General features: G+C 37.7%; 1 protein-coding gene across 1 annotated transcript in view; it reads left to right on the top strand.

Moving 5' to 3' along the window:
- The window catches only part of KLHL29 (kelch like family member 29), a 1611012-nt gene that overhangs the window by 1397426 nt on the left and 189149 nt on the right, over nt 1–24437 (top strand). The window contains exons 10-11 of the mRNA XM_053709637.1: nt 13008–13206; nt 14729–14911. Coding sequence (XP_053565612.1) covers nt 13008–13206; nt 14729–14911 — 382 coding nt within the window. The remainder of the gene's footprint in view (nt 1–13007; nt 13207–14728; nt 14912–24437) is intronic.

The raw sequence follows: 24437 nt of genomic DNA, 5'->3' as shown, positions 1-24437 counted from the left end.
GAGTGCCCAAAAGCACAAGGTGTGCAATACTCAGAGACATGGCCAAGGTAAGAAAGGCTGAAAGACGGCCACCACTGAACAAGACACACAAGCTGAAACGTCAAGACTGGGCCAAGAAATATCTCAAAACTGATTTTTCTAAGGTTTTATGGATTGATGAAATGAGAGTGAGTCTTGATGGGCCAGATGGATGGGCCCGTGGCTGGATTGGTAAAGGGCAGAGAGCTCCAGTCCGACTCAGACGCCAGCAAGGTGGAGGTGGAGTACTGGTTTGGGCTGGTATCATCAAAGATGAGCTTGTGGGGCCTTTTCAGGTTGAGGATGGAGTCAAGCTCAACTCCCAGTCCTACTGCCAGTTTCTGGAAGACACCTTCTTCAAGCAGTGGTACAGGAAGAAGTCTGAATCCTTCAAGAAAAACATGATTTTCATGCAGGACAATGCTCCATCACACGCGTCCAAGTACTCCACAGCGTGGCTGGCAAGAAAGGGTATAAAAGAAGAAAATCTAATGACATGGCCTCCTTGTTCACCTGATCTGAACCCCATTGAGAACCTGTGGTCCATCATCAAATGTGAGATTTACAAGGAGGGAAAACAGTACACCTCTCTGAACAGTGTCTGGGAGGCTGTGGTTGCTGCTGCACGCAATGTTGATGGTGAACAGATCAAAACACTGACAGAATCCATGGATGGCAGGCTTTTGAGTGTCCTTGCAAAGAAAGGTGGCTATATTGGTCACTGATTTGTTTTTGTTTTGTTTTTGAATGTCAGAAATGTATATTTGTAAATGTTGAGATGTTATATTGGTTTCACTGGTAAAAATAAATAATTGAAATGGGTATATATTTGTTTTTTGTTAAGTTGCCTAATAATTATGCACAGTAATAGTCACCTGCACACACAGATATCCCCCTAAAATAGCTATAAACTAAAAACAAACTATCCAAGATAGGCATCAGCATTTGCTGTACAATCTTTTCCTTTACTGTAGGGCTGAGGCAAGATTTGTTTCTGTACAGGGCACCTAGTTTTGGATAAAGTTTAGAGGCAATTTTTTCTATGTGGAGTCCAAAAGATAGATTGGGGTCTAACAACATACCTAAGTATTTAAAAGAGTGGACTGCGGTCAGCGTGCAATTGGATTTTGTTTTGATGCGAAGATGGGAATTTTGTAATTTATGTATTTTAGGTCCCATTCCAAAGATCATTGTGACCGTTTTGTCAGTGTTTAGGAAGAGTTTGTTTTTCGAGATCCACTTTTCTACCTCTGTGAACTGGTCTTGGAGCACTGTTTCAAGCTGCAGCAGATCAGATTTGTTTGCATAGATTACCGTGTCGTCTGCGTACATGTGTACAGTTGAGGATTTGCAGACATTAGGCAAATCATTTATAAATAATGTGAATAGTAGGGGGCCGAGAATGGAACCTTGGGGAACACCACACGTGACTGGGAGAGGGAGGGAGTCAATGTTAGAGACAGAGACATATTGTGATCGATCCGATACATATGATTTAAACCAGGTTAACGGGTGATCAGCAATACCAGAGTTTTTTAGTTTGAGAAGTAGTAGGTCATGGTCCACTGTGTCAAAAGCCTTTGCAAAATCAAGGAAAATAGCTCCAGTTAGGTCTCCTTGTTCCATGGCAGTTTGGATGTCGTTGCAAACTTTTAGGAGGGCAGTTGTAGTGGAGTGATTCGGTCTGAAACCTGATTGATCAGGGGTCAGATAGTTAGAAAGTTGGTAATACTCGCATAATTGCGTATGGACGCATTTTTCTAGGATTTTTGACAATACAGGGAGCAGTGATATAGGACGATAGTTAGAAACCAAGGTTAACTCCCCACTTTTATGAATAGGCACTACTCTTGCAGTTTTCCAGAGTTTGGGTATGTATCCAGACACCAAGGATTCGTTAATTAGGGTTGCAACAGGCTTAGCAATTGCCGGCGCACTGAGCTTCAACAGCATTGCTGGGATTTGATCAGGTCCTGACTGGTTTTTCATTTTTAGATTATCGAGGTGTTTCTTAATGACATTGAAGGGTACAGGTCTAAAATTGAACTTTTCTATATTGGGTCTTTGCTGTTTTAGTGGGGCCTGATCCACATTTGTAGCTTCAGGATGCGTGCCATTTATTAGTTTGTCAATCAGGGTGGTGGAGCATCCTACAAAATAATTGTTAAAGGCATTTGCTACTTCTAAGGGGAGTTGCAGGTTTTGGTTATCCACATTGACAGTAGAGGGTTGGGAGTGGATTGGTGGATTTTGTAAGTTATTTATGAGTTTCCAAAACTTTCTAGGGTTACATATATTATTGTTCAGATTTTCACAGAAATATTGCGCCTTAGCCAATTTTGTTTGTTTAGTACATATATTTCGCCATTTTCTATATACACAGTGATCATTCATAGAGCCAGTATGCTTGAACTTTGACCACAATGAATCCCGAAATTGGTACATTTGAATGAGGTCAGCTGTGATCCAATTCAAGTGTGCTCCTTTTACTCTCACCTTACGCAGCGGTGCATGTAAATTCCAAACTTGTAGGAGTTCAGACTGAAAGAATTCAACTGCAGAGTCTAGATCTGGGATTAGGTTTAATCTGTGCCAGGGGAGGTTCTTGATGTCATTTAGAAATGATTGAAGATTAAATTTTTTGAAGGACCTGGTGATTGTAACCTTGGGAGAGGATTTAGTTGCCTTTATTTTGCGCACGCAGTACACTAAGCAGTGGTCACTGAAATTGTTAGGGAGAACACCTGCCTCCTGGATTCGGTCGGGAGAAGTGGAGAGAATCCAGTCGAGCAGGGTATGATTATGGCTTTTGATGTTTATGCGAGTTGGGGAGGAGATTAATTGCGTTAGATGCAAAGATTTAAACAGCGAGCGACAACTGTTATTTTTTGGATTCAGCCTCTATTTCTCCTCAGTGGTAAAAAAAATGCCAACTTGAAACCAACCAGGAGAAGAAGAAAAAAATCACATACAAATAAATGTTTATATTTCTAGACTGTCCCCTCTGCTGCTATGTGAACCAAAGACTTAGGCCCTGGTGCCACTGAACCTGCTGCAGCCCCCCCCCCCCCTTGATAGATATATAGATAGACAGACAGATAGACCCTACTGTTTTTAAATAGGTAACGCTGATACTATCTTCCATTCTATTGTCTTTTCTGTTCACTGTTGCTGTGATAAGATTGCACTTTTTAGGTTTCCAGCCAGGACAAATTTACATGGATAGCACAGAGTAGCACAATGTCTTTTGTGATTTTTTTTTTTTTAAAGAACCACAATGTAGAGCAGACAGGCTCCCAGTATTAAAGGTTATCTCTGTCTTTATTGCAACATAAGCCTCAGAGATTGCCATATGCTCTAGAGGTTTGTGTAAGTGCTTTTTCGAATAGCACAGAATACACTTCTTTTCAAGGAATATGCCCTTGTTGTAATGGCTGTGTCTTTTGAAATTAGATGAATTTGCATCTTGTAGCTATTATTCTTCCATTGTATGGTATGGAATTCTGCTGAATAAATTAGAATAGACAATTTAAAATACAAAACATGTTTCCTATAGCTATTTATATACCGAGGTTGATTCACAAACATAGGCATTTTCTATTATTGTTAAAAGGACATAAAAGTGACCCTTATGTTCATTGGCTATAAAAAAAAAAAAGTATAATTTGTTAAAACATTTTCCAGGTTTTGAATGTGTATAGAGCAGATGTGTTTACTAAGAAAGCAGAGACAGCTATCAGTCAGTGTGAAGAATTGTTTGTTCTCTGTTGTATAAATGACATTGGGCTATATTACAAGTGGTGTGTTATTTAGCGCTCCCGCCCAAGCGTAAACACTGCTAGAAGTAATCTTTTTGTGCACGCGGGTTAGTGCACGTATTACAAATTGAAAGTAAAAGTATTACACGCAAGCGAAACCTGACACGCACTAACTTCAGGAACTCATATATAGCAACCACACTTACTACTTCTCCCCATAGATTTTAATGGATAGCGCAGAAGAAAAAAAACGAACAATTATCGCTTGTGCACTAACTAGACAGGAGTTATTCATATTTAATATTCCAATGTCCACCAACAGGACAATATTATTTTTATTTTAAATATATATTTCTATATACGTATCTGTATATACCTATACCTATATTTATAGATATATATTTTACATTAAAGGGACAGTCTAGTCCAAAATAAACTTTCATTATTCAGATAGAGAATGTAATTTTAAACAATTCTCCAATTTATTTTTATCACCAATTTTGCTTTGTTCTCTTGGTATTCTTAGTTGAAAGCTAAACCTAGGAGGTTCATAAGCTAATTTCTAAGCCCTTGAAGGCCGTCTATTCTGTTACAGCATTTTGACAGTTTTTCACCACTAGAGGGTGTTAGCTCATGTGTGTCATATAGATAACACTGTGCTCACGCACTTGGAGTTCCAGTGAGCCAGCTCTGATTGGCTAAAATGGATGTCTGTCAAAAGAACTGAAATAAGGGGGAAGTCTGCAGAGGCTTAGATACAAGGTAATCACAGAGGTAAAAAGTGTATTTATATAACTGTGTTGGTTATGCAAAACTAGGGAATGGGTAATAAAGGGATTATCTATCTTTTTAAACAATAACAATTCTAGTGTAGACTGTCCCTTTAACATCACATATATATATATAGAATTATATATTAAAAGGGACATTATACACTAGATTTTTCTTTGCATAAATATTTTGTAGATGATCCATTTATATAGCCTATACAGCTTTTTTTATTAAAAAAAAATGCATAATTTTATTTATTTTTAAATAACATTGCACTGATTTTCAAACTCCTTACCAAGCTCCAAAGTTTTAGGAGAATACTGATGTATACCTACTCCAGCTTGCTCCTGTTTGTGTAAAGAGTCTTTTCATATGCAGAGGAAGTGGGAGGGGGGGTGTCTGCTTTTTTTCTCTATAGAACCACTTGCAGTGGGCGTTCCAGCTAATCTTTTCAACAGAGCTAAACTGGGTGCTTCTAAGTAAAAGGTTTTATACTGGATTTTTAGATCAGTATCTGTGCATATTATTCTTTATAGTAGTGTCTATTACATGCAGTTATATAAAAAATTGTGTATACTGTCCCTTTAATAATACAAATTAAATAATAATTATTAAACATTATTATAGATGTACTAAAGATTCAAAATAATCTGTAGAATATATGTATATATATTTACAGTATCTAATATAACTTTTTTTAATAATTATTATTTTAAATATTTTATATTGTATATTTCAGTAACACGCCTTAAGATGACTAATTTTTCATGTGCGCTACCCCGATACCACGTTAGACCTAAAGTGTGAAACTTGTAGCAATTTAAGCATACAGTATTTAAAATTCCTATATTCTTCACAAAGAAAATAAATACATTTGTATTATTAAATATATATTTCTATATATATGTGATAATGTTAATGTAAAATATATATCTATACTTTTATATCTATATGAATAGGTATATAGGTAAAAATAACTTTATTCTGTATGTGAAGAACATTGGAATGTTAAAGGGACAGTCTACACCAAAAAATTTATTATTTTAAAAAATTAGATAATCCCTTTATTACCCATTCTCCAGTTTTGCATAACCAACACAGTTATATTAATATACTTCTTACCTCTGTGATTACCTTGCAGCTAAGCCTCTGCAACTGCCCCTATATCTCAGTGCAATTTATAGTCTTGCATTTAAGACAATTAGTACTGCCTAATGAATAACTCCACAGGAGTGTGCACAATGTTATCTGTATGACACACATGAACTAGCACTGTCTTACCTTGAAAATCTATAAAAATTAGATAAGAGGTGGTTTGTAGGGGCTTAGAGATAGGCAGACATTTAGAGGTGTATAGGCTATAAAGTATATTGATATATTAATGTTGTGTGCGTAAAGCTGGAGAATACTTAGGTAGTAAATGCGTTATCTATCTTTGCTAAAAATGAAAAATGTTGGAGTAGACTTCCCCTTTAAATATTTACAGAAAATACGCAGTAAAACACATTATTAAATACTATTAAAGAATTATTATTTAGACATATATATATATATATATATATATATATATATATATATATATATATATATATATATATAAAAAGGATGAATCCCAAGCAGGGAAAGAAATGGAGAGTCCGGAGACAAAAACTTGGTCAAAGGTAGAATTTATTCAGCAGAATTGCCAAGGTGCAGGTGAGTATGCAAATGGACACCTGACGCGTTTTGCGCATGTGCACATGTGCTTCATCAGAGGCTTTTTTTACACTTGCCTTCATCAGAGGCTTTTTTACACTTGCTACTGGCTTATTTGTGATATATATATTTTATATATATATATATATATATCCTCTCCAAGAACACAGGCACTCACTGGTCTTTATAAAAGGTAATCCTTTATTCAATCCATTAAAACGATAATAATACCATGACGTTTCGGCACACCATCGTGCCTTTATCAAATGTATCAAAATATTAAAAAGCTTCATATCAAACTTACCCCTAATCACCTCTTAAATACTATTGGAATATAGCAAATGCCGCCAGCCCATCGTGTGTAAAATCGGCGTCTGACGTCATCAGGGAGCGCTGATCTGTGCGCCCTGTGAGATCGTAGGGCCGACGTTGCCATGGCAACATGTAAACTATACACAGTTACTCTGCGAATGTGCAATAGACCAACAGATATATTTGCATATCGAGTGTGTCGCCGATTACACATATTGACGGAGTTCCCCATACTTATTATAATGGGGCAAAGTACCGCAAGTCTCCAAAATATTGGACAAAAACGATGTCTATATCAGCGCAACACTCCCAGCAAATAATACTAAAACAAAGTGAGTAAAAAACATAGTGTATAAAATTCAAAAATGTATCAGAAAGGAGCATCTATATAACATTGTATCCATATCATAATGAGTGAAAAGTATCAAAAAAGCATTTGATGTCATAGTGACAGTAAACTACTTCAATTTACATATAAGGTGAGATATTAGCTCGCATTCGTGCCTATTAGTATTATGGTAGAAACATGGGAACAATATGTGAGAGAAGATTATATGTCCATTTTTAAGACCCATACGCTATAACAGGACAAATCTGTGTACTCTGATTATATTGCAAAAACAGAATTTATCTAGTAGAAAGGGCTGAAGTCCAGTGAGGTATTGAGGCCACATGGAGAGATGGTATTTAGCCTGTAGATCCACTTGGTTTCGCATTGTAGTAACAGGTTCCCCCTGTCAGCTCCCCTTGGGAGTGGGGGTATATGATCTATAAGCATTGTGCGTAAACTTGAAACCGCATGTTTATGTTGGATGCAATGCCTAGCTACTGGTTGTTCTGATTCACCAGTGCGTAGGGCCTCCCGTATAGCACACCGGTGGTTTGCCAGACGCTCGCAGAAGGTTGTTACAGTTTTACCGATGTATACACTGGAACATGGGCAAATAATCATGTATACTACATATACGCTGGTGCAGGTAAGGCGATGCCTAATGTCGAATCTTTTGTTGCTGTGAGGGTGCTGAAACGAATTGCCCCTAAGCATACCATTGCAGGTTACACATCCAGAACAGGGAAAACAGCCCATCTTCGTGGGTTTAAGCCAAGTATCCTTTTTGTAGTTCCTTATTGGATCTGACTTAACCAATATGTCCCTTAGGTTATTTGCTCTTCGGTATGCTATTCTGGGGGCAGCCACCCTCCCAAATGGTAGTGTGGGATCACTGTCTACCACTGGCCAATGCCTCCGTGAGGTGTCTCGAATCTGATGTATATGTAGTAACCATGTTGATCCGGTCAGGGTCTGACTTGGTTGTCCTTTGCCTTTTTTCCAGATTAGTGGGATCCATAAGATCATCACGTGCCTTCTTAACCATCTCTCTAGTATAGCCTCTCTCCACTAGTTTCGTGTCCATTTCTTCCAGTTGTTGATGTAGCATAGGTATCTCACTATTGTTCCTAATGACACGAGTGAGTTGGGAGGTGACAATCCCTTTCTTTTGGTGCAGAGGGTGAAAACTCCTCGCATCCAACAAGGAATTGCGGTCAGTTGGTTTAGTATAAAGAGAGGTACCAAAACGAGTGATACCCTCTGCATCAACTTTGAAAATATTAAGATCCAAAAAATGTACAGATACTGCACTGTATTCCAACTTAAACCTGATTGGACAAGCCATGGTATTCAAATGTGACACCCACTCAAGCAATGCTGGCTCACCACCTCTCCACACCAAGAACACATCATCGATATAGCGTGTGTAGTACATGATGTTGCTATTATCATGTGGCCGCATCAGCGTGCGTTCATACCACGCCATGTAGAGGTTTGCATAAGTGGGTGCCACATTCGAACCCATGGCTGTACCTGAGATTTGCAAAAAATAGTCATTTTCAAATTTAAAATAGTTCTTCTCAAGACAATGTGTTAACATTTCACAAAGGAACTCTATGGGTGGACCATTGTACAAATCATTGCCTCCACACCCTCATGATGAGGTATCACAGTGTAAAGGCTGTCCACGTCCATGGTGACAAGCACATCATCAACACTTAAACCAACATATTCCTCGAGAACACGAATCATATCTGGGGAATCCTTTAAATAAGATTCAGTATGCTTAACAACATGCTGGAGGTGCGAGTCAATGTATATGGCCAAACTGGACAAAATTGAACCCCTGGCAGACACAATCGGTCTGCCAGGTGGATTTTGTAAGGTTTTATGCACCTTTGGCAGTAAGTAGAGTACAGGAACCTTTGGATAATCTGTAGTGAGAAATGTCTGCTCCTGTTCACTAAGTATACCTGCCTCAAAGCCCTCCTGTAGAAATCTGTCAATGACCCTTTTATAGGTTGATGTAGGGTTACCAGATACTTTCTTGTACGTTTGGCTATCTCTTAGCAGTCTAAGTACCTCATTCCTGTACTCTGCATAGTCTAAAATGACAACAGATCCCCCCTTATCTGCAGGGCGGATAATGATAGATGTGTCATTTTTCAGGTCCGTGAGTGCTTGGGCCTCAGCTTTACTCAAGTTAGAATATATCTTGTGTTGGGGTATTTGTTTGATATCATGGCTAAGAGCCCGTGTGTATCCTCTGATGGAGTTATGTGTATTTGCAGGTTCAAAGGTGGATTTTTTCTTGAATGGAGTGGGGACATAAGTATCATCTCTAAAATGATCTCTTAATTTCAGCTGCCTTTGTAACTTATGTATATCCACCAGCATATCAAAATAATCAGTTTTGGGGGTCGGTATGAATGATAGCCCCCAATTTAACAGGGATATTTCAGCTTCATTCAAATGTCTGCTACTGAGGTTAAATATAATATCTAATTTTTCCTTGCTAACTGTTTTTTTGTGCCCCCCCCCTTCTGATTTTTCTTCCCTCACTTCTCTTTTTGTAGTGGGAATAGTTGGTGGTTTTGCTGCCGAGCGTGTCCCCACTCCTAAAAAAGAATTGGAGTGTTCGCTGTTGTTAGTATTACTCTGGCTAGGGGTGATACCCTCCGGGCCTGAGGAGTCTCCTCCACTGCTATCAACTATACTTAGTGTGTTTCTAGGGCGCAGATTACGTCGCCGTCTATTCTGTGTAGTATCATCTTTGCCATATAGCCACTTATATACACGTTTCTCTCTATAATCAGTTTCAACACTGTTAAGTTTCTTATTTTTGAATTCAATAAGATCACTACGGTATTTACTGACTATACCTTCCAGTTTGGTAACCCAATCCTGACTCTTATCCTCCAGCAGGATGTGCATACTGTTTTGTTTAATGATGTCAGTTTCATTTTTAATTTTATTCTCTAACCTAGTGACCTCCTCTATCACCAACAACATAAGGTCATAGGAGCATTTGTTTAACACGGAGCACCACCTCCTACAAAATTCAACATTATTGCGGCCTAGGGTGGGTATATTTTTCACTCTAAATCCCCTTGGGATATATTTCTTCCTATGATACCCAGATAAAAAAACTGCATGTAAATGATAATCTATTTGCTTCCTCCTTAAATTTAACAATTTATGATATACGTTAATGGGGGTGTCACCCCCCAACTCACTCATTTCGTCACTTATTCTGATTCTCTCCGCATCATCATCTGTAAACACCAATGGCTCTGTGTTGAAATCTTCATCCTGATACAGATTATCGAACTGTGCTGACTCAGCCATCTTTAACAGGAATTTTAACAGTTAGTGCATAAATAGCAAGTATAAAAGACTGTAAGCCGGTAGTTTAGTGTCACATACAAATAAACATCAATCAATGTATACCCGATGCTCCTCTAGTTATGTGCTTAAAAACAGGTAAAGATTAGATGTGAAGTTTCCAATATCAAGTTAACATCTCCATATAACAATAATAATGCAGCATCCACAGTTCATGTGTGTATAAATGATCGGAGTGCTTGTCCCAAAATGCAAAAGCATAGATACAGTCCAGATAAAGGACAGCACAATCTTACGCCAATTCAACTGCCAAGGTGCACTGCAAGCCAATTCGTATCCTCTCCAAGAACACAGGCACTCACTGGTCGTTAATAAAAGGTAATCCTTTATTCAATCCATTAAAACGATAATAAAACCATGACGTTTTGGCACACCATCGTGCCTTTATCAAATGTATCAAAATATTGATACATTTGATCGCTCTCCGCCTTCAGCATTGCACCAGCAGCTCTTGTGAACTGATGGTGCAACACCGCCCCCTGCAGTTTCGCGGCCAATTGGCCTCTAGCAGGGGGGGTGTTAATCAATCCATACGGAGCTTGATAGATATGCCCCTTGGACTAATATAAAAAGATTGTTTTCATATTCTTTACAGTTCTCTGAAAACAATAAACGAGTGATCCTTTTAATGAAAACAATGAACAAATGCATGTAACCAAACGTTTAGATTATTTGTACTTGCAGTTTAAACGGCTAGCCTAAAGGATTTTCTACGGGTGAGAAAAGCTTCACATTTACACTATTCTATAACAACTTCCTTAGCATTAGTTTTAAAACTCTTGACAATTCAGAACCCATTAAAATCTAAGGGTTATGGTAGCAAACAGACCTCCTCTTTTAGAGAGAAATATAGTTGCACCTCAACTGTCAAAGTCCATATAGGTTAAAACATAGATCTGGGGTAAACTGTAGAAATCCCGTGTTCAGTGGAGAATTGCCTGGTGTTTTGGGGCAGTACTGCCCTTGTGGATTAGATCAGATTTATATACAGCAGGAAGATTTTTTTCTTTTCATCTACTTGCACCATTCAAGCAAGTGGGCGAAAAGAAGGTGCAACCTGGGTGAGTTTAATTTCATAGTTTAAAGGGACATTAAACCCAAAAAATTTCTGTCATGATTCAAGTAGAGAATACAATTTTAAACAACATAACAATTTGCTTCTATTTTTTAATTTGCTTCATTTTTTAGATATACTTTGTTGAAGAAATAGCAATGCACATGGGTGAGCCAATCACACAAGGTATCTTTGTGCAGCAACCAATCAGCAGCTCCTTGGCCTATCTAGATATGCTTTTCAGCAAAGTATATTAAGAGAATGAAGCAAATTAGGTAATAGAAGTAAATTAGAAAGTTGTTTAAAATTGCATGCTCTTTCTAAATCATGAAAGAAAAAATTGGGGTTTTATGCCCCTTTAACTTCCCAAGCTAAACTTTTTTTCTAGTGTCTGTGATCAGCAGTTGAAAGTGGGATAAGCAGAAGTTCAGTTTCCGAAATATTGAGCTTCATGTTGTTCATAGATAATCAAGATGGATTAGCAGGTAGATCATGATCTTGTGTAGAATAGAAGCAAGACAGAGTTGTATGTCAAAAGTGTAAACACGGTACTGGTATCAAAGGAAAGAAAATGCATATGGCTGAGGTTAGAGCTGAAAGAATCATATGAAAAGGGCAAGTTGTAAAATTAACACATAGCACAGAAATGACAGAAGTCAAAGGAGAAAACATATTTCAGTTTAAAGGGAAATTGCCGTTGTTCCATCTAAAAATACATTACAAACTAACTTTGTACGTGGAAGTTGTCAGTGAGCAAGAGATATCTAGTTCTCAGTTGTACCTTCTGTTACTTTCACTTTAAGGGGCCGATTTATGAAAGTGCGAGCGGACATGATACGATGTAGCGTATTATGTCCGCTGCACATCGATAAATGCCGACAGCATACGCTGTCAGCATTTATCATCGCACAAGCAGTTCTAGAGCCAGTTCTAGTGGGCGAATTGATGTTCACAGCCTCAGAGTAGGCGGACAAGTTATGGAGCAGCGGCCGTTAGACCGCTGCTTCATAACTGCTGTTTCCGGCGAGCCTGAAGGCTTGTGGGGAAACAGGGGCATCAAGCCCCATTTGGAACTTGATAATTCGACCCTTAAATCTGCAACTATTATGTTTTTTTATGTGATACAAAAAATAATTTCTATTTGCTGTTTTTTTCTATATGCATGACAATAATATTTAATAGCAGCTTATTTAATATATTTGTTACAAAAGTGTTTTTTTATATATATAAATATGCTTTTTGAAATATTTATTGTTTCCATTAGAAGGGAAGATTTTTTTTTGTTTGCGCACGTGAACTCCTTCAGCAGATGTGCAAAAAGCTTTTTTTTTTTCCAGCCCTGGTCAACAATCATGCTTTTTACTGATTTAGTATATGCTCGTTCATCAATCAAGTCCATGTTCATACCATGAAAGCCAATTACTATCTTGTACTTTATAGAAATCTATTGTTCGCCCTATATTTAATTGCCACAGTTTGCAATAGATTATATATAAACACTTCTTGAAATAAATAAAGTAAACCTGCTGTGCTGTACTCGCTTTCAATCTAATTCAAGTCCATTGTAGCATAGCATGTTCTTTGTTGATGGACTATGAGAGGAAATAGCCTGTTCTTGTAGATAAAGTATGGCACTAATTGTGTTTATGTCCTTCATTTACAGTATTCTGCTGAATTGTTGGCAGTCGTTCGGCTCCCTTTTATCCATCCCAGTTATCTTCTCAATGTTGTTGACAACGAGGAACTGATAAAGTCATCAGAGGCTTGCCGGGATCTAGTCAATGAAGCCAAAAGATACCATATGCTTCCACATGCTCGACAAGAGATGCAAACTCCAAGGACCAGGCCAAGACTTTCAGCAGGTACAGGATTTGGTGGATATCTTGAAGAACATCTAGATTATATCTCTTTTCGTCTGTGGTAGATTAAAGGGACACTAAACCCACAATTTTTTTCTTTCTTGATTCAGATAGAGCATGCAATTTTAAGCAACTTTCTAAATTACTCCTATTATAAATGTTTCTTCATTCTCTTGCTATCTTTGTTTGAAAAGCAGGAATCTAAGCTTAGGAGCCGGCCCATTTTTGGTTCAGCACCTGGGTAGCGCTTGCTGATTGGTGTATAAATGTTGACACTAATTAGCAAGCGCTACACAGGATCCTGAAACAAAAATGGGCCCGCTCCTAAGCTTAGACTCCTTTTTCAAATAAAGATAGCAAGAGAACAAAGAAAAGTGATAATAGAAGTAAGTTAGAAAGTTGCTTAAAATTGCATGCTCTATCTGAATCATGAAATAAGAAAATTGTGTTTTAGTATATCTTTAAGCATTTAAAGTTCAAATTTGAGCAAAAAATTCAAGACTGGTGTCCTATTGATATCACAAGATGCTAATATGGATGGGTATCAAAGGCCATATAAAATAAATGGAGCCTGTTATTATACTAAATATATAGGGGCCGATTTATCAAGGGCCGAATGGCCACTGATGCCCCTGTTTATGCGCGAGCCTTGAAGCTCGCCAGAAACAGCAGTTATGATGCAGTGGTCTTAAGACCACTGCTCATTAACTGGTCCGCCTGCTCTGAGGCTGCGGACACCCCCTGCTAGTGGCCGATTGGCCACTGCTTGTGCAATGATCAATGCCGACAGCGTATCCTGTCGGCATTCATAGATGTCTGTCGGTCATGATCCGCTGAGCGGATCATGTCGGACAGACCGATGATAAATCGGCCCCATGATCTTACCATCCTGTTCGGAATTGACTAGACAACTACAAAACTCTTCACATTAATAAGGTGTAGGGGTACACGATAAAAAAAATATATATAAACATTTCTTGTTCTTCAATTATTATACTTTTGGTTCAGTAACTCCTCAGGGTCTCTCCTACCTTTTACATTTGACATGTACCTAGATATACTTTCATACTGACAAAATAGTCCTATTTATTGTATATCAGAAATTTAAAACCTCAGAAATACCACAACATTGTGTTTGTAGAAGAAAGACCTTGCTATCCAAAATACATACAGCTCCTTTTCCACAAACAATGCCATTATAACAAGCAATAATTTACTATGTTCTCTACTTACAACAATGCTTAGTCATCATATATTACTTTATACCCAGAAACATAATCAATTTGACTACTTCAGCCCATAAGTAAAGAGTCCCTGGTAATACAATGCTGACAGCTATGGAACAATATTATACATATGAAAATGTGTGCTATGATGTTGCAATAAAGGAATTCTCACCACGTGGTTCTTTAGTCCCCAAACAGATTGATAGTCAATGTCAAACATTCCTGAATTTGTGTAATAATAGACCAGTTTTTGTTATTACCCTTTTTTTCTAACAATACAATTGTCCTTAAATTTGTAGGTGTGGCTGAGGTGGTTGTTCTTGTAGGAGGGCGACAGATGATAGGAATGAATCAGAGAACGCTAACAGCTGTCACCTGTTTAAATCTGCAAATTAATAAATGGTACCCACTTGCCAGTCTGCCGTTTTATGACCGTGAATTTTTCAGTGTTGTATGTGCTGGAGACAACATTTACCTGTCAGGTAAGTACAAAAAAAAGCCTTTTCAATGAGCATAATTCAATAGATTGTTTCATACACTAGTCTCCATGGAATCATTATGCTTTGTTATAAAGTTTTGTTTTTCAAGCACCAGCATATTCTGTAATGTAGTAAATTAGTGCTATAAATATACAGTGAGAACAAACCAGAGTATTAAAGGAACAGTAAATCAAGATTAAACTTTTATGGTTCAGATAGAGCATGACATTTTAAACAACTTTCTATTTTACTTATATTATCTAATTTGCTTTATTCTCTTGATATCATTTGTTAAAAAGCATACCTAGGTAGCCACAATACACTGCTGGGAGCAAGCTGCTGACTTATAAGCTACTGACTTATTGGTTGTACGTATATACTTCATGCCATTGGCTCACTATCGGCTAGATTATCAGTTCTGCGTTAGCCTTAAAAAGCAGCGTTGAGAGGTCCCAACGCTGCTTTTTAACGCCCGCTGGTATTACGAGTCATGCAGGAAAGGGTCTACCGCTCACTTTTCTTCCGCTACTTTTGGCTACCGCAAATCCCCTTACGTCAGTTGCGTATCCTATCTTTTTAATAGGATTTGCCTAACGCTGGTATTACAAGTCTTGGAGAAAGTGAGCGGTACAGCCTCTACCTCCAAGACTCCTACCGCATTTAAAAGTCAGTAGTTAAGAGTTTTATGGGCTAACGCCGGAACATAAAGCTCTTAACTACAGTGCTACAAAGTACACTAACACCCATAAACTACCTATGAACCCCTAAAGCGAGGCCTCCCCAACATTGCAAACACTATAATAAAATTATTTAACCCCTAATCTGGCGACCGGACATCGCCGCCACCTACATTATCCCTATGAACCCCTAATCTGCTGCCCCTAACATCGCCGACACCTACATTATATTTATTAACCCCTAATCTGCCCCCCCAACGTCGCCGCCACCTACCTACACTTATTAACCCCTAATCTGCCGACCGGACATTGCCGCCACTATAATAAATTTATTAACCCCTAAGCCGCCGCACTCCCGCCTCGCAAACACTATAATAAATTTTATTAACCCCTAATCTGCCCCCCCCCCAACGTCGCCGCCACCTACCTGCAATTATTAACCCCTAATCTCCCGCCCCCAATGTCGCCGCCACCTACCTACACTTATTAAACCCTAATCTGCCGACCGGACTACGCCGCCACTATAATAAATGTATTAACCCCTAAACCGCCACACTCCCGCCTTGCAAACACTATAATAAATTTTATTAACCCCTAATCTGCCCCCCCAACGTCGCCGCCACCTACCTACAATTATTAACCCCTAATTTCCCGCCCTCAATGTCGCCGCTACTATAATAAAGTTATTAACCTCTAAACCTAAGTCTAACCCTAACCCTAACACCCCCCTAACTTAAATATAATTTAAATAAAACGAAATAAATTACTATAATTAAATAAATTAATTCTATTTAAAACTAAATACTTACCTATAAAATAAACCCTAATATAGCTACAATATAAATAATAGTTACATTGTAGCTATTTTAGGATTTATATTTATTTTACATGCAACTTTGTATTTATTTTAACTAGGTACAATAGCTATTAAACAGTTAATAACTATTTAATACCTACCTAGTTGAAATAATTACAAAATTACCTGTAAAATAAATCCTAACCTAAGTTACAAATACACCTAACACTACACTATCAATAAATTAATTAAATAAATTAACTACAATTATCTAAACTAAAATAAAATTAAATAAACTAAACTATAGTACAAAAACAAACAAACAAACACTCAATTACAAAAAATAAAAAAATATTACAAGAATTTTAATCTAATTACACCTAATCTAAGCCCCCTAATAAAATAAAAAAGCCCCCTAAAATAATAAAATTCCCTACCCTATACTAAATTACAAAAGTAATCAGCTCTTTTACCAGCTCTTAAAAGGGCTTTTTGCGGGGCATTGCCCCAAAGTAATCAGCTCTTTTACCTGTAATAAAAAATACAAGACCCCCCCAACATTACAACCCACCACCCACACACCCCTACTCTAAAACCCACCCGATCCCCCCTTAAATAAACCTAACACTAACCCCCTGAAGATCACCCTACCTTGAGCCGTGTTCACCCAGCCGGGCCGAATTCTTCATCCAATCCAGGCGATGTGGTCCTCCATCCGGCAGAAGTCTTCATCCAAGCGGGCCAGAAGAGGTCCTCCATCCGGCAGAAGTCTTCATCCATCCGCGGCTCCATCTTCAAGTCCTCCGACGCGGAACATCCTCCTCGGCCAACGGACTAACGACGAATGAAGGTTCCTTTAAATGACGTCATCCAAGATGGCGTCCCTCGATTTCTGATTGGCTGATAGGATTCTATCAGCCAATCGGAATTAAGGTAGGAAAAATCCGATTGGTTGATGCAATCAGCCAATTGAAGTTCAATCCGATTGGATCAGCCAATAGAATTGACCTCATTCGTCGTTAGTCCATCGGCCGAGGAGGATGTTCCGCGTCGGAGGTCTTGAAGATGGAGCCGCAGATGGATGAAGACTTCTGCTGAATGGAGGACCTCTTCTGGCCCGCTTGGATGAAGACTTCTCTGGAGGACCTCTTCTGGCCCGCTTGGATGAAGACTTCTGCCGGAGGGAGGACCTCTTCTGGCCCGCTTGGATGAAGACTTCTGCCGGATGGAGGACCACATTGCCCGGTTTGGATGAAGAATTCGGCCCGGCTGGGTGAACACGGCTCAAGGTAGGGTGATCTTCAGGGGGTTAGTGTTAGGTTTATTTAAGGGGGGATCGGGTGGGTTTTAGAGTAGGGGTGTGTGGGTGGTGGGTTGTAATGTTGGGGGGGTCTTGTATTTTTTATTACAGGTAAAAGAGCTGATTACTTTGGGGCAATGCCCCCGCAAAAAGCCCTTTTAAGGGCTGGTAAAAGAGCTGATTACTTTTGTAATTTAGTATAGGGTAGGGAATTTTATTATTTTGGGGGGCTTTTTTATTTTATTAGGGGGCTTAGATTAGGTGTAATTAGATTAAAATTCTTGTAATATTTTTTTATTTTTTGTAATTTAGTGTTTGTTTGTTTTTGTACTATAGTTTAGTTTATTTAATTGTATTTTAGTTTAGATAATTGTAGTTAATTTATTTAATTAATTTATTGATAGTGTAGTGTTAGGTGTATTTGTAACTTAGGTTAGGATTTATTTTACAGGTAATTTTGTAATTATTTTAACTAGGTAGCTATTAAATAGTTATTAACTATTTAATAGCTATTGCACCTAGTTAAAATAAATACAAAGTTGCCTGTAAAATAAATATAAATCCTAAAATAGCTACAATGTAACTATTAGTTATATTGTAGCTATATTAGGGTTTATTTTATAGGTAAGTATTTAGTTTTAAATAGGATTCATTTATTTAATTATAGTAATTTTATTTCGTTTTATTTAAATTATATTTAAGTTAGGGGGGTGTTAGGGTTAGACTTAGGTTTAGGGGTTAATAACTTTATTATAGTAGCAGCGACGTTGGGGGCGGGAGATTTGGGGTTAATAATTGTAGGTAGGTGGCGGCGACGTTGGGGGGGGCAGATTAGGGGTTAATAAAATTTGCTATAGTGTTTGTGAGGCGGGAGTGCGGCGGTTTAGGGGTTAATACCTTTATTATAGTGGCGGCGATGTCCGGTCGGCAGATTAGGGGTTAATAAGTGTAGGTAGGTGGCGGCGACGTTGGGGGTGGAAGATTAGGGGTTAATAAATATAATATAGGTGTCGGCAATGTTAGGGGCAGCAGATTAGGGGTTCATAGCTATAATGTAGGTGGCGGCGGTGTCCAAAGCGACAGATTAGGGGTTAATAATATTATGCAGGTGTCAGCGATAGCGGGGGCGGCAGAGTAGAGGTTAATAAGTGTAATGTTAGGGGTGTTTAGACTCGGGGTTCATGTTAGGGTGTTAGGTGTAGACTTAGAAAGTGTTTCCCCATAGGAAACAACGGGGCTGCGTTAGGAGCTGAATGCTGCTTTTTTGCAGGTGTTAGGTTTTTTTCCAGCCAGCTCAGCCCCATTGTATCCTATGGGGAAATCGTGCACAAGCACGTTTTGCCACCTTACCGCTACCGTAAGCAACGCTGGTATTACAGGTAGAAGTGGAGCTAAATTTTGCTCAACGCTCACTTTTCTGAGGCTAACGCAGCCATTCTAATACCAGCATTGTTTAAAGTGAGCGCTGGAAAAAAAAGGCTTGTTAGCCCTGCAAGTTTTTACCGACAAAACTAGACTCGTAATCTAGGCGTATATGTTTTCTGCTAGCTTGCAGTACTGCATAGGCTGCTTCTTCATCAAAGGATACCAAGAGAATGATACAAATTTCATAATAGAAGTACATTGGAAAGCTGTTTAAAATTGTATGTTTTCTCTTAAACATGAAAGAAAAATATTGGTTTATATATCTCTTTAAAGTGATATTGTACTGCCATTGTATTATGTGTATGAAATAGCAGCATTTAACATGATGACTTTTTTTGCCTATAAATGTGATGTAAAAGGTATTAAAATTTAATATTAAAGTAATACATTAGTGTCAGCTGTGTACTTCTGGTTAAAGGAACCGTAAACACCTTGAGATTGTAATGTAAAATGTTTAGTTATGTGTTATGAAATAACTTTGCAATATGTTTTCATTATTTATTTTGCTCACTTTTCATGTAATTTAGCTCTGAAAATTGAGCAATTTCTATTTCTCAGAACTTGAAATGCACCTGCTGACTTCTCAATGCTAATTCTGCTACATGTCTGTTGCTAATTGGCTTTATTAGATAACAACTGCCAAACAATACATTTCTTTACCAACTTTATGACAGTGGCTAGCCTTGTTGTTTGTGGACCAAAGCCCTGATTGGCTCCTACAAATAAGGTAAATAGTGGGTGGAGTTTAGCTACTGAAAACTAATTACAGTAAAAAGATGTAAACTTGACTGGTATGTTATTCTATAGCAACACAACAGAAATGTAATTATAAGATGACTGATAGGTACAACCAGTATGTACTAGTAGGAAGTGTCTATCAGTGGCTGGGCATTAGTAGGGAGCAAACAAATAATAGTTCTGTTTTAGTTTCAATTTAAATGTTAACAATTGTACATCACATTTTTTTCAAACCAAAAATCTTAAAATTCTTCTCTTTCTTATGCGTTATAGATAGAAATGTTATGAATACAGCGTCTCTATAATTACCATATATAAATAATAGTCAGGTTCGCGAGAAATAAGCATTTCAGTTTCGCCGGTCTTGCAAGCTACCTGCTGGGCTAAACATTATAAAAAAATTGGTCTGGCCCTCGCTATACAGAGAAGTGGCGAAGTGCCTTCCATAGGAGAGTATAGGGCTCGCTGCCTTTTCAGCAATTTGACCATCGTCAGTAAATGCGGATCTCTGCAGTGTGGAAAGGGCATGTTTTCAAAGCATCTTTACACAACATCTAATGTGCGTTCAGTAAATATAAAATTGGTTTCTGCTTAGTAAAAGTTCAAATAATAGCTATATACTGTACACTAAGTTTCACTGTACATATAGTATATTTCTTACAATTGTTTATCTCATCCATTAAAAGGGTGGTGAAACAGATAAGTGTGAAAATTTTCACCTAAGCTGGCAGATTTAGAATATAAGAATTTCCCATTAAATACAGTTACACCCATCGAATGCCCATGAAATTCCCAATGGAACTATGAATGTGATCGCTATTGGTAATAAAGAATTTAAAAAAAGCTTAATAATAAATCTATATGAGCTGGAGGATTTTGGGTGTATTGTACATGTGTATGTATTTTGTTATATGTTAATTTATAATACTGTAAAATAGTATAGTATATGTTTAAGATATACATTTTTCTTTCATGATTTAGATAGAGCAGGCAATTTTAAACAACTTTTCTTCTATTATCAATTTTTCTTCATTCTCTTGGTATCTTTTGTTGAAAAGCACAGGTCTATGCTTAGGAGCCGGCCCATTTCTGGATCACTATATGGCAGCAGTTTTTCAAGAATATTATCCATTTGCAAGAGCACTTGATGGCAACACTATTTCCTGCCATTTAGTGCTCTAGATGCCTACCTAGGTATCTCTACAACACAGAATATCATGAAATGAAGAAAATTTGATTTTTTTTTTTTAATGGTATACTCTGAATCACAAATGAAAATGTTTGGATTTCATATTGAGAATGGCGTAGATCTCAGACACACTGCAAAAAAGGAACCAGCCTATTTGTCATGCCAGCTCTATTTTTGAGACTGTATTTCCGCCCACTAGCTAGTTTTTAATGGCTGCTCGCTATTTGCAAGTTGTCTCATTAAGGTATGTCAGAATGGGAGAGACAGTCTTGTGTATTAAAAAGCAAGTACATTTTTTTTTTCGGTTGGCATGCAATTATTATTATTATTATCATCATTTATTTGTATAGCGCCGCAAAATTCCATAGCGCTGTATTTTTAAAGTGAAAAGCTGTTTTTGATGGCAACTGTTATGACATTCTGTAAGTATACTCAAAAAATGTTTAAATGGTAATTCTAGTGCAGTTACTTACCGCAGTCAGATAACAATACAGAATCTCTAACAATAAAGACTTTATCATCAGTTTTAATTATTTGAGCAAAATACAGTAAGACTGAGCTAATCTTGGAAGCAAAATATTTTCCTGAGTGTTTCCCAAGAGTGAATAAAACGTTTCATCTCATATTCCTTTTTATTTAGTACTTGTCTGATCTGTAATGAAAATGATGTTTGTGGCTATTTTATTATTTTTTTATTGTAAAAGCATTGCTTTAAAGGCATCTAGGGTTTAATTTCCCTTTTCTACTGTATTTGAAAATTGCCTTTTTGTTGTCATGGATATGTAATTCTCTTTTTGAAGACAATAAGGTCTTGTGGAAATTAACAAATAGAATGATATGCTACAGATAGAATAGTAATTACGCATCAGCATCCTTGGGGTGGGCAAGAAGAGGCGATACCCCCAGGCTTGGGCACATGTCTGATCCTGTGTTAGGTAGTAAAAGAACCTTTAAATTGACATAGTAGTGTTAAATTTAGATGCTATCATTTTATTAGAGCATACAATTTTATGCAGTACTTAAATTCTAAGGTGCCAATTTATCATATGTCTGTCCAACATGATCCACTCAGCTGGTGAACTGCTTGTGCAATGCAGCCCCCTGCAGATTCGCGGCCAATCGGCTGCTAGCAGGGGGTGTCAATTAACCCGATCGTATCTGATTAAATTGATTGGTGTCCGCCACTCAGAGGCTTGAGACCGCTGCTTCTTAACTGCTGTTTCCGGTGAGCCTGAAGGCTTACACAGAAACAGATGTATTAGGCACCATACAGTGCTTAATAATTCGGCCCTATTGTGTTTAACCCCTGCAAATTGGTTAAGCACATAGGTAAAGTCCTGCTCAGGTGTAACAAACACTGCAGCTCTTGAGTTTAAACACAACCAGTGATTGGACTCCTGCTGCCTAATGACTCACCTGCTTTTTCTTGCTAGCGGCTTGCAGTTCTCTGTGGGTCCTGAGCAGGATGTTTTCTATGTGTTTATCTCCTTTGCACAGGGTAATCACAGAAAAAAATGACATGCTTTAACATATGAGAGCACATAGTTTTTGCAATGCATTGTCTCTTTAACTTAATTGTTGTGTAATTTGAAGAGAAACAACACCCTTTGTTGAAAAGAGCATAATCTCCCCTCAAAGTTGAGGGGTCATCTAACCCTCTTGTCACATGGACAGTATGAAAATAATTTTCTAACATGTTGAAACCAGGTTTAAAATAATAAATATGAGAGTTGTGGATGTTATTATTGGGAAAATATTACTATAAATATAGAAAGTGTTTGTCACTTTTTGGAGGACATTATACTTATTAATTTATTTGTTTACCCTGGACACAAATACTCTGTGTATTTGTGTCCAGGGTAAGTCTGCCAGGCTTAATAGTAGTCTATCGTTTATAATAAAATATTATTCAGAACAAAAGAGCTATCCTTATAAGAAAGAGTTAACAGTTACGTTTGGGCAGGAGTGGCTGTCTACCAAAACAAATTTGCAAGGAAAATATTTATTGGATAATTAATTGTGTAGTGAAAATGTTTCTTTATTGTGATATAAAACATCATTGCTTTAATATCATTAAGCTGTTTGACTAATTGCTAGCAATTAGAGTGTCAATTATCCAGTTACATGTAATTTTCCACGTTTAATAACTATCATTAGGTAAAGGGCCTTTGAATTAGAATTTTTTTTAATTTTTTTTTCACAAGTGCTATAACGGTTAAAAAAACATATTGTGCATAAAGTCTGTTAACAATTTCCTTCTAGTTGTACATCTTCATCATAGTGGTCTGCCTCTTATACAAAGTTTCCTCTGACATTCTTATAAACATTTACTTTTTAGGCTGTTAAAGGGACATGGTACCCAAATGTTGAAGAACTTGAAAGTGATGCAGCAAGTCTGTTAAAAGTTGACTAGAAAACATCAACTGAACATCTCCATGTAAAAAAGATATTTTACGTTAAAATCTCCTCAGTTGCCACATCCCATTGTAAAGGAACTTTAAGCAGCCAATCAGGATTTTAATCCCAGGACTTGCAAGGGACTATACATCTGTCATTTGCAGGCATAGTCGTGTTATTTCCTTCAGTTTTAGGAATTTTACTGTGAAATGTCAAGAGATTTCAGTTAAATCTCACGAGATCACATTAAAGCAACGTCAGCACTGATGAAGCTGACTGACTTTTTTTAGCATGCAGCTGACAGTAAGTGAAGTATAACTGTTCTTAGAGCATTTACTATTGTGAGCTGAAGATTTTTGAGGTAAAATATCTTCCTTTTTTACATATATATGTTCAGGTGATATTGTCTTGTCAGCCTTTCACAGTTATGTTACAGACAGTGATTTTTTTCTAATTAATTTTTCCATCTTAATATGGGAAGAGTCCACAGCTGCATTCCTTACTTGTGGGGAATACTGAACCTGACCACCAGGAGGAGGCAAAGACACCCCAGCCAAAGGCTTAAATACCTCCCCCACTTCCTCATAACCCCAGTCATTCTGACGAGGGAACAAGGAACAGTAGGAGAAATATCAGTGCGAAAAAGGTGCCAGAAGAAAAAATGTCAAATTTAGGGCCGCCTATCGGAGAACACGGGCGGGAGCTGTGGACTCTTCCAATATTAAGATGGAAAATAAATTATCAGATAAGCATAATTTATGTTCTCCATCTTAATATGGGAAGAGTGCACAGCTGCATCCCTTACTTGTGGGAAACATATACCCAAGCACTAGAGTACACGGAATGCTAACGAGAGGGAAAAAAGAGAGACGGACCCTAATCTGAGGGCACCACAGCCTGTAAAATATTTCTACCGAAGGCTGCTTCAGCAGAAGCAAAAACATCAAACTTGTAAAATTTTGAAAAAAAGTATGTAAGGAGAACCAGGTAGCCGCCTTACAAATCTG

The sequence above is a fragment of the Bombina bombina genome, chromosome 4 (genome assembly GCF_027579735.1).
Source record: "Bombina bombina isolate aBomBom1 chromosome 4, aBomBom1.pri, whole genome shotgun sequence".
NCBI classification, from domain to species: domain Eukaryota; kingdom Metazoa; phylum Chordata; class Amphibia; order Anura; family Bombinatoridae; genus Bombina; species Bombina bombina.
This window is presented reverse-complemented; position numbering and strand designations above follow the sequence as displayed.